Source organism: Schistocerca piceifrons, chromosome 5 (assembly GCF_021461385.2).
Source record: "Schistocerca piceifrons isolate TAMUIC-IGC-003096 chromosome 5, iqSchPice1.1, whole genome shotgun sequence".
NCBI classification, from domain to species: Eukaryota; Metazoa; Arthropoda; class Insecta; order Orthoptera; family Acrididae; genus Schistocerca; species Schistocerca piceifrons.
The window spans coordinates 626,669,664-626,681,820 of NC_060142.1; the positions used below are offsets into that span (position 1 = coordinate 626,669,664).

General features: G+C 45.0%; 1 protein-coding gene across 1 annotated transcript in view; it reads left to right on the plus strand.

Moving 5' to 3' along the window:
- LOC124798229 (chromosome partition protein Smc-like) overlaps window positions 1-12,157 on the plus strand; it is a 64,310-nt gene that overhangs the window by 26,967 nt on the left and 25,186 nt on the right. The window contains exon 3 of the mRNA XM_047261543.1: window positions 6,939-7,116. Within this exon, the coding sequence (XP_047117499.1) occupies window positions 6,939-7,116 (178 nt within the window). The remainder of the gene's footprint in view (window positions 1-6,938; window positions 7,117-12,157) is intronic.

The window sequence follows — 12,157 nt, forward strand, 5'->3', positions numbered from 1 at the left end:
CAACATCAGAAGCAAACTAAGCCATCCCCACAGCCCAGGCAACTGCCTCCTCCTGTCAGTAAAGAAAACATCCTTTGAAAAGTAGTTCTAAGTCCAAGGAAGTTGTAGGTAAACCTTTGGATTGACTAGCTCTCTCACTTTCTGATGGAGACTATGCTCTTGAGGATATGGATTGCCAGAGAAACCAGAGAGCACGGAACTGGCTAACATTCCCCCTGACCTCTCTGGTAAATAACCACCTCCGAGGAATAAAGAAAAGAACCACCATCGCTAACCAATAGCTTCCACAGGAACTTCTGTGTTGCAGTGGAATTTGAATGGATATTGCTCAAATTTGGAAGCATTGCAGCTGCTGGTCCAGGAGAAACCTTTCTGCATCTGCTTACAAGAAACACTTCTTAAAGCCAGACACACCTGCATTATGAGGCTACCACATATATAGGAAGGACGATACTACTGGAGACAGGGCTAAAGCTGGAGTGGCTATTTTCCTTGATGAGATGCCTCTCCTCTCCTATCCCTCTTACCATGACCATGCAAGCAATTGCTGTGAAAGTTCTCTCACCCTGTACTATGACTCTTTGGATGCGCACACACACTGCAGACCTGTTCCAAGCACTCCCATGCCCATTCCTCCTTGTGGGGGACTTCAAGGCCCACAATGTGCTGTGTGGCTGAGCTACTACTTGCTCCAGGGGTCGGATGATCGAGTGACTTGCCCATTCTGAGAATATCTGACTTCTGAATGTGGGTTAGATGACTCACTTTTCCACAGCTACAGGGTCTTTTTCAGCTATTGACCTTTGTTTTTGTTTTCCAGCTATTGCAGACTCAGTTCAGTGGGAAATGGCTCCAGATTTACATTCTAGTGACTACTTCACAGTGTGGATCCATCTGCAGACTAGGACTGTGGCCAACAGGAGACCACGCAGGTGGATGATAAAAGGGAAAATTGGTTACAGTACAGTCAACAGGCTATTTTTGAACAAATGGACTGTGCACAGGAGGCAGTGGCCCATATCCCTCATGAGATCCATAGGGCTGCCACTGAGTCCATCCCCAGGCCTGTACCTTGGTGGAATGACTACTGTTGATTGATCATCAGGGCCCTGATCCAATCCTTTCTCGAGAACTGGCGTTTTCCTTATCCCATTGGCGATGCCATGTCTGATTGCTATGTTCGGGAGAATTGTGTGCCCCAGGGCAGTGTCCTCGGTGTCACATTTTTTGCCATCGCTATCAATGGCATTTCGTCTGCCGTCAGGAGCCCTGTCAAATGATCTTTGTTCGTGGATGACTTTGCAATCTTCTACTCTTCCTCTGATCTTACGACGACGATGACGCAGCTACAGCTGACCATTAAGAGGCTGGAAACCTGGGCCCAGACAACTGGTTTTCAGTTCTCACCTGAGAAGACTCTGTGTCAATTTTGATAGTGCTTGTTGAGTTTTAACCAACCAGAGCTTACAGTGGGGGACCGTATTTTATGTTTTCAAGACACTATGTGCTTTTTAGGTTTATTATTTGACTTGGTATTAACATGGCTCCCACACCTGAAAGACTTACAAAGAGCTTCCAGTTGTTGAACATTTTGAAATGACTTGGTGGAAAAGCTTGGGGAGCTGACAGGTCCCACCTCCTGCAGTTTTATAGGGCACTTGTTCAATCACACTTAGACTATGGCAGCATGGTCTACGGATCGGCCCGTCCTTCCTACCTCCGCATGTTAGATGCTGTCCACCATGAGTGCATTCGGATATCGACTGGAGCCTTTTGGACCAGCCCAGTTCAGTCTGTGAACCACCACTCTGCATTCAGCAACATAGCCTTTTTGCTCAACAGGCACTGAAAATTTGCCACCTCAGTCATTGGCATGTAGTTCAGTGATCCAACGCATCTTCCAACGACTGTTCAGGAATTGACCTCAAGTGATCCAACCATTTGGTATACGTGCTACAGACTGTCTCAAGGATCTGGATCTCTCAGGCATGAAAATACACACCCACGGATGTAACTCACTGCCACCTTGGTGTCTTCAGAGGCTCAGTGATTTTAAGCTTGACACAATACATGAAAAGTTGTAATCCAGATTTGGATTTTACAGCTTTTGTTTTCGTCCATTTTAAGTATGTACCATAGCTTTATTGTTATTTATACAGATGGATCCTAGCAGAGGAATACTCTCGGTTGTTCTGTTGTTTTCCCTGATAGGGTTTTTAAAGTGTATCTTCCTGAACAATTTACAAATTATGATGCAGAGTTAAATGGCATTCTGATGGCACTGGAGAGGGTTCAGACATTACCGCAAGAGTTTTCTTGTCTGTTCTGACACACTTATTGCACTGCAAGCACTTCACCAAATGTATCTCGTAGACCCGCTGATTCAGCTCATCCATGACTCCTTACAGCAGCTCCAACGCCATGGCATGGTGGTGATCTTTTGCTGGGTACCTGCCACATTGGGATACAGGGTCACGACATGGCTGACAAAGCTGCCAAGGAAGCATGTTGGGATGGTGCTGCCAGTCAATGCCCCATCCTGTTGCACGCCATTATCTGACAGATGCATCATGCGCCAATGGTTGCAGGTGACAGACAACAAACTACTGTCGCTCAAATTGACCACAAAGGCTTGCAGACTTTGGCAGCCTCGTCACTGGAAGGAGGTTTTGCTTACCGAAGTGTGCATTGGGCATAGCCCGTTCACACATAGCATCCTCCTCTAGTGGGAGGATCCACCATTCTGTGAAGTTTGTGGCATACCGCTTTCAGTTCAGCATATTGTGGCTACGTGTGTTCTGTATGCTGATATTAGGGCAGCCCTCGGTCTTGCTGGAGATCTGTCCACCATCCTCGCAGATACTGATACCAGTGTTAAGAGTGGTGAAATTTTGTGTGAACTGTCAGGCCTCATCCCTAAACTGGTGGGGAAGGATGGCAGACTTTAATACATTATAAACTGCTCCGCATGTGGGGACAGCCTTCATCCCCACCAATGAGATTTGCATGTTGTCTTTTAGTCAGGGCGCTGATGACTGTGATGTCGAGCGTCCCCTCAACCCAAATTATCGTCAGCTCTTACATATAGTGATGGTTTTATTAGAGCAGTATTGGGCCTCATTTTATGTTTTGCACAATTTGTTAGGACCACTTTGAAAGTTTAGTGGTGGCAGTTTGATAAGATATAACTCTTCAAATTTACTTTAGTATTTACAAAGTGGTAAGGTGAGGCTCATGCTGGGTGCACAAAACATGTTCAGCCAATCTCATGAGATCTGTAGCCAGAGCAACAACCCACAGTTGTCATACTGTGGAACCCCTCCACCACCACCACCACCACCACCACCACCACCACGAAAATACTTGCTGCATGCTGCGTTGTTCTTCTGTTTCAGGCAGCCAGTTAAAAAGTTACATAGACATCATTCTCTTGGCCAGGGGATTGCTGTATGTCATTTGAGAGAAACTGTTTGCATGTTAGTTGCCTACTTCAACAAAGAAAAAATAGTAGCCCACTTCTGTCAATTCAACCATTTGCATATGACTATTGAGAATAGGTTTGTGATAGGAATAACAATATTTTTACCAAATGTTTTTGTTTTTCTTGCTGCTTCTGCTTTGTAAGGGTGAGCTAAATTGTCGTGTATTTGGCTCCTGAAACACAGGCTAAATGCACTTAAGCTCAAATTATTGCGTAAAGTTCACAAGTTTTAAAACTAACAGTTGGATGAACAACAGGCAAGTCATCAACATTTCTTCAAACAGTGTACTCGTCACTGTACCATAATGTGGAGAACTGCACAACAGCTGCACTAATCAGTGTATGTGAATGGGTTAACATGTTGGTTGCAAGAGCTACTGCAGGTTTGAATGTAAAGAGACTGCTGTGAAGATTGACAAGCAAATATGTGGGAAAGAAGAGGAATCTGGCAAATCAGGGGAAACGTGTGGATAAGCAGACTACGACAATACATCAATTTGCTGAGGAAGTGATATACCCCCATGCTTAAGATTGCCGTAAAGGAATGTCTGACACTCTGCAGATTACTACACGTAGGGGAGTGGGACACTACTTAGTTCTACATAACCTTGGGTTTTCACAGTAGACGTATCTATGGCCTTAAGCTGCTGATGGGTGACCAGCGGGATGGCTATTCTAATTCATAAGGCAAATCTGTGGGGTGAATGTTAGTGGTTCGACTCGTGACACAGGTGACTGTGTCTGGTAAGGAAGGCAGACATACTCTTCTGAGTGAACCCATAAGGTTTCCTCCTAAACTTTTTAAAGCAAAAAATTCAGGAGAGTATCACAAAGTGGAGTGGTTCTTAGACTCTCTAATACTAATGTATGAATGTTGGCACTTGTTCCTGATACTCCTCTGAATCAGCCGGTAGTTAACAAGATACCTGCCGTGGCAAAGTGAAAGGAGGAGATGACTGACTGCCTTCAAAGTAAGTGATAATCTTAAAAAGGTGGATCTCGTGGAGTTAATAACTTTTCCAGGTGTGAAATAGGTGATTTGGTGTACAGAAATTTGGCTGTCACATTAACACTGCCATTTCAACCCTTTATAATAGATATGGGCCCAGACTGAAGGTTGTGTAGCTGAGAAAAAAAATTAAAAGAAAAATTAATCTGCAATCGAAACACTCAACATTGAAGCTGTTAAGAAAGTTACCGCTGAAGCCCAAGAGCCACATCTTAAGCAGTGCATTGTGGGGAAAAAAGTGGCAGAGCCGAGCTGTTTTGAAAAATTCAGCAGGGGAAATGATCACATCATTAAACAATGGCCGCAACAGTGTTTGCAGCACCTGTGATAGCAATGAGAATAATTTCAGTACCGTTTTTCCACTATTGCCACAAAAAGTCAGCTGACGGATTCAGCTGAGTGAGTGTGGTTTAAGAACCTGCACAGAGGAATTATATTTCTGTAAGTTGATTGTTGGTAAAAAAACTGTTATCAGAAACTAAATATTACAGGCATGGCACTCACTGTGTTTGTACATATCTTCATACATACACACATATGGTTATAATAGAGGGAAACATTCCACGTAGGAAATATATATCTAAAAACAAAGATGATGTGACTTACCAAATGAAAGTGCTGGCAGGTCGACAGACACACAAACAAACACAAACATACACACAAAATTCAAGCTTTCGCAACAAACTGTTGCCTCATCAGGAAAGAGGGAAGGAGAGGGGAAGACGAAAGGAAGTGGGTTTTAAAGGAGAGGGTAAGGAGTCATTCCAATCCCGGGAGCGGAAAGACTTACCTTAGGGGGAAAAAAGGACAGGTATACACTCGCACACACGCACATATCCATCCGCTCCCGGGATTGGAATGACTCCTTACCCTCTCCTTTAAAACCCACTTCCTTTCGTCTTCCCCTCTCCTTCCCTCTTTCCTGATGAGGCAACAGTTTGTTGCGAAAGCTTGAATTTTGTGTGTATGTTTGTGTATGTTTGTGTGTCTGTCGACCTGCCAGCACTTTCATTTGGTAAGTCACATCATCTTTGTTTTTAGATATATACATACACACATACATACATATTCTTACCTTTAATGCTAATATTGTAAAGGTGTTAACTTTGTGTTTTGTTTTCAAAAATCCTTCTTATGTGTTTCTAAAACAAGCAATACAAGCAGTTACCAGTCACTTATCAGTCAGTCCACACTATACAATCGGTTGATTTGCTCAGTTTGTGTTTTATGAATAACATCTCATTTATTTAAGGTAGGCATCAATCCATGTGGACTGCAGACTTGTTTTATGACGACAATATACTGTGACCGTTACTAATGGATGTGCATGAATTTGAAAATTAACTTGGGTGGCGTTGTGTTGAATTATTTAAAAATGGCTTACAGCACCTCAAAATTGTCGATGGGACACTGAAAGCAGGTTATCAGTGAGGCATAATGTAAGGTTTGTAGTCTTGCAAATGGAGTACTCCAGACGTGATATCAGTGACACCCTTTTCACTATTCCAACCAATGGCATCTTGTCCATTGTAGGGTCCCATGCTCCTATAGTCACAGATTGCAGAGAATTTACGTTCTACACTACACTACACTACTACGTAAAAGGGTGCTGCTGAACACTATCTCCACAGAACCGTTTGGATGGCACAAAACCTTGCTGATAAGCATACTTCCAGTTTTTCTCTTCATAAAGTCTTCTCTCACATATTTACAGACTCAAGGCTGTTAAGCCCTATTCTAATGTCTACTTAAGTAGGAAATAAATTGTTTGAACTGCAGCAGTTACTGGGCCTCTCGTTTGGTACTGTTACTGGTGCTTATGTCGGCTGAGGCATATAGTATGTTCCAGTTTAATGATCTGTTCCCTTAAAGACATATCTTGGAATTTGATAGTGAAGTTTTTTAGCACTCTCTCCAGTCCTGGGCTAGCACATGTTTTCATTAGTCATTACATTGCGGAGTTGGCATAATTTCTGATCATTTTTGTTGATACCATTTCATGACATTGGATCTTCATCAGTGCAGTCCAAATCACCTACTTTGAGTGATCTAGACTACAAATGTGTGGTGACTAAATCTGTAATTACTTTGCTGTTAAGCACCAGTCTCATTGCCTTGTGCTTTCCTGATTAAACTGTATGCACAAACACTCTGTTGAGATAGTTTGTTGACATATGCCTTGTCATGAGATACATTGTGACCTGTTCCATGGACCAAAGAAAAATAAGTGTTAGTGTGTCCTTAGCCTGTGTGCATTCGGACTTTTCTTTCCGCATGTGTTAACTGATCACGAGTATGACGGCAGTAAAACCATCAGTGCCCTGGTCTCAGTGGCCACGTTATTCCCTCAAACATTATTTTAAGTAATTTTTTAAAGCATTAATGTTTTTAAAACAAAACAAAAAATTGATGTGTAATTGTTTGATATGAATCTGTTTAATATTGCAGTTCCCACATGAGTGGTTAAAAGAAAAGCTTGGGAGCAGGTATGAAGTGCCACATACTGTATCAGCTGAAGCAATAGAAACTTTGACAAAACTGAAGGAAATAAACTTGGAATCTGATAATGATGCTGATCAGATAATTATGTACCTTGAGAAATTAACCAAGGAAATTAAATCTGAAGGTGAAGTTGAATTACTGTTTTGAAGCTCTAGTATCAGTAGTGCTTTTTCTTTTAATAAACTTGTCAAGAGTCATTGTTGAAAAGGTTTTGCTTGCAACACAAAACCTTGGTAACTTAGTTTTAAGTTTTTAGTAGTAATGTTTTTTCCTTCTTTGATTTATTAAGTTAAGAAATTGTTTAATTACATTTTATTTTGTTAGCTTTACACATGACTGTGGATATTTTTAAACTTTATTTTTAAATGTGAATCTGAATTTTATTGCACTAAAACACTGCATGTATGACTAATGTATAATAAAATATAATAGGCATTAAGCATTGTGTGAAATCTTTGTAAACCTCAGCATCTGCACCAGCGGATATCACACCTGTGCAATACTAAATCAACAAATTGCACAAAGATTGTGTTTTTCATTCCTGATAATATCTAGCATCACCAGCTGTAAGAACTTAGTTGGTTAATTTTGTGCATTGAAAACGGGTGTGAGTAGACTATATATCTTTATTCAGTAATGGTTTTAAGTGGTATCCTGAACATAATTAGTTATTCATGAGCCTGCCCCTCTCTCTCTCTCTCTCTCTCTCTCTCTCTCTCTCTCTCTCTCTCTCTCTCTCTCTCTCTCTCTCCTGGACTGAGGAACAGCTTCTTGTGTGTGCTGTGTACTCCCTCTGCAGCAGAAACAGAGGAGAGCAGTAGCTCCCCCCCCCCCCCCCCTCCTCCTCCTCCTGGCAGGTCAGGGGGTTAGAATAGGCCCAAGGTATTCCTGCCCGTCATAAGAGGTGACTAAAAGGAGTCTCACATGTTTCGGCCTTTGTGATGGTCCCCTGTAGGGTTTGAGCACTATTTTTCAAAACTTTTCCAAAGAGCAAGCCAATTGGGGAAGGATGCCTTACATGCTGCATAGTGTCTATCGTGCGCTGAGACTACTCACATCCTTCGTTAACATGGATCTGCACTTCCGCTCATTCTCAAGCTGTTGGGCGAGGTCACCCTCCTGGGTGCATCTTCCTCCATCCTCTGCACAGTATTGCTTTCTGCGCTGTCGACGATAATGGACTTCGTAGCTTATTTGCACCTGATCTGATATCCAGCGTGGTAGCTCATCTGCCGTGGTGGGGCCGCCATGTACCCTGTTGGTTATTGCCCTCTGACCACACAGGGATCGCTCTGTTGATGCATGCACCATTAACTCGCCACATATGCCGAGTAGTAAATGTCAGGCACCCTGGGGCATCGGGACTCCCAGCAATGGCCATTCTGCCAGATGGCCTTTGCTGCAGCTGGGTGGTGCCTGTGGGGAGGGCCCGTGGTCAGAGTGGGTGGCATCAGGGCGGATGACATGCCTTGAAGTGAAGTGTAGTATGTCGTACCTTGCTGGTGGTCAAACACCAGCAGTCTTTAAGCAGTCAAGGTCTAACTTCAATGCCAAGAAATAAGACTCCAAATAGTCTTCCTCCCCCCCCCCCCCCCCACCTCCCCCCCCTGGCCGCACCATGGGAGAAACGCCAGGCTAAGGATGGAAGCAAAACTTATTCACCCCAGTACTTTGTATGTGCAAGAGTTGATAGGGAATCTTTCTTGTCAATGAAACCTCAGTTTTTTGTGCAGCATTGGTAGGACAAGTTTGGGGAGGTGGGGGGGGGGGGGGGGGGGGGGGGCTTGTCTGAAATGCAGTCATGGTCAGTCTTGATCAAAACAGCATGCTCTGCCCAGTCACAAGCACTACTTGCCTGTGACAAGCTGGGGGACGTTTCTGTTTCCAACATCTCCATAAGAACTTAGATATGGTCCAGGGTATCAGTTTCACAGGTACCTTCTTTTGCAGTCTGATGATGAGCTGCACTCCAATTTAGAGTGGCAAGGTATCCATTTCTTCCAGAGCTTCCACCAGGATCTGAGGGATAATCAGGTTGCCACTGGTGCCTTCATCTTGGCTTTAAAGTGTGACACATTACCTGAGGTCAGGGGGACGGTATACCACTGTGATGTAAAGCCATATATCCCTCCCCGATGTGGTGCTTCAAGTGCTGGAAGTTTGGCCATGTCTTCCTGCTTTACTTAGAGCGTCACCTGTCTGGATTGTGGACATCCTTCACATCCCAATTCCCTGTGCCCCACCTCCCATCTGTGTCAACTGTGGAGAGCACCATTCACCTTGCTTGCCAGACTGCAGGATTCTCCAGAAAGAAAAAATAATGGAATACATGAACCTGGACCGACTGACCTACACTGAGGCTAAGAGAAAATGAGAGGCTACATCCTGTGCATATGACGTCAACCTACGCCGCTGCTACTACAGTGATTCTGCCACCTTCCATTCCACCACGTACAGTTGGCTGTCGGAGCTGTCAGACTCCACCTGCCCCCTTGAGGGTGGGAGGCACTTCCCTCCCTGTTGTTCCTGCGCATCCTACTTTAGAAGCAAAACCCTCCCGACAATTGGGGGACATCAGTCCCTATTTCTCAGTCGGAGAAGCGTAAGTCTTCTGTGGCTCCTCTTGCAAGGAAGGGATCCCTTGGGTCACTCCCTTCCTTGGTTCCTACCAGTGGCAAAGCTGACACCTGCCAATGGCTGAAGCAACCACAGGTCATAGGGCTTCACGGTCCTCTTCAGTGCCTGAGACTGAATTGCTGGAGCCCTCCCAGCTGGACAAACGTAAGGAGCAGAAAGAAAAACCTAAAAAGAAAGACCCACAAGAACCAAGGCACTGCAGTGGCACCCACATCACCACTACCTACAAGTTGTGTCTGAGAATGAGGTGGTGATTCTGGCGTCCACTTAGGACCTAGATATTGCTGGGCCCTCAGACACAATGGACATCAATCAGAGGTACTCATCTGATGGCAGCAGGTGACCATGAGGCAGTCTATGCCTCAGGGAGTGTTTCATGCCTTCCCAGTCTCATGATCACGTAATCCTCCAGTAGAATTCTGGCAGTTTTTCCACCACCTGGCTGAGTTACGGCAACTGTTAAGCTTTACACCTGCTTTCTGCATTGCCCTCCAGGAAACCTGGTTCCCGTCAATGCGGACCCCTGCCGTCTGCGGCTATAAGGGATATTACAGGAACTGTAGTGCTAGAGTGTCAGGTGGAGTTTGCATTTATGTCCTAAACTCATTATGTAGTGAACCTGTACCCCTTCAAACCCCTCTTGAAGCTGTGGCTGTCAGGATAAGATAAGGATGATGCAGGAAATAACTATCTGCAACGTGTATCTCCCTCCAGATGGTGTGGTACCCCTGAACGTATTGGCTGTACTGATTGATCAACTCCCTAAACCTTTCCAGTTTTTGGGAGGTTTTAACGCCCATAACCCCTTGTCGGGTGGCACTGTGCTTACTGGCTGAGGCAGAGATGTCAAAAATTTACTGTCACAACTCGAACTCGACCTCGACCTCTGCCTCTTAAATACAGGTGCCCCCCACACATTTCAGTGTGGCACATGGCACATATTCGGCCATTGATCTCTCGGTTTGCAGTCCTGGCCTTTTCCCATCTATCCACCTGTGGGGTAGTGACCACTGCCCCATCTTCCTGTCACTCCCCTGGTGTCATGCCCACGGATGCCTAACCAGGTGAGCTAAAACAAGTCAGACTGGCAAGCCTTCACCTCTGATGTCACCCTGAATCTCCCCCACATGGTGCTATCGATGTTGTTGAGCAGGTCACTACAACAATCGTTTCTGCGGAGGAAAACCTTATCCCTCATTCTTTAGGGGGCCTCTAGTGAAAGACACTCCCTCGGTGGTCACGGAAAGTCACTGAGGCAATTGCAGAACATTGGCTAGCTCTACAGAGACATAAGTGGCACCCTTCCCTAGAGCATGTAATAGACTTTAAGCAGTTCTGTGCACACATTAGCCAGCTTATAAAATGACTGAAACAGGAGTGGGAGGGTGCATGTCAACCACTGGGTGCGATACATCACCTTCTCGAGTCTGGACAAAGATCAGACATCTTTTTGGGTACCAGACCCCCAACAGGGCATTAACATCAATGGCGTGTTATCTACCAATGTAATCGCAATCACAATAGCAGAGCACTTTGCTGAATACTATGCTGAAGCCTCTGCTTCAGGAAACTACCCCCAGCCTTTCGCGCCCTCAAACAGCGGATGGAAAACAGTCCTCGCTTTCACTACACGCAACAGTGAATCTTAAAATGCCCCATTTACAGAGTGGGAGCTCCTCAGCGCCCTTGCACATTGCCCCAACACAGCTCCTGGGCAGGATCGGATCCACTGTCAGATGATTAAACATCTCTCGTCTGACTAAAAGCAACATCTCCTCGTCATCTTCAACTGGATCTGCTGCGATGGCATCTTTCCGTCACAGTGGTGGGAGAGCACCATCATTCCGGTGTTCAGACCCGGTCAAAACCTGCTTGACGTGGAAAGCTACCTGCCCATCAGCCTCGCCTATTTTCTTTGGTCTTTGTAAGCTGCTGGCACGTATGGTGTGTCGGCAGTTGTGTTGGGTCCTGGAGTCTTGTGGCCTACTGGCTCCATGTCAGGGCGGCTTCTGCCAGTGTCGCTCTACCACTGATAAACTTGTGTCCCTCAACTACCATCCGAACAGGCTTTTCCAGATGCCAACATCTGGTTGCTGTCTTTTTTTGACTTGTGTAAAGCATATGACACAACCTGGTGACATTGTATGAGTGGGGTCCCCGGGGTACGCTCCTGATTTTTTTTATCCAAAACTTCCTGTCACTCCATACTTTAGGTGTCTCCCATAGTTCGCCCATTATTCAGGAGAACGGCGTTAAACAGGGCTCTGTATTGAGTGTGTCTCTATTTTTAGTGACTATTAACGGTCTAGCAGTAGCTGTAGGGCCATTGGTCTCACCTTCTCTGTATGTGAATGACTTCTGTATTTCGTACTGCTCCTCCAGTACTGGTGTTGCTGAGCGGCGCCTACAGGAAGCTGTGTCGTGCGGTTCATCCAGAACCAGAACATTACCTTAACAACGATCCAGTCACTGTAGTGGACACACATAGATCTTTAGAACTGGTTTTTGACCCCTAATTGACTCTGCTT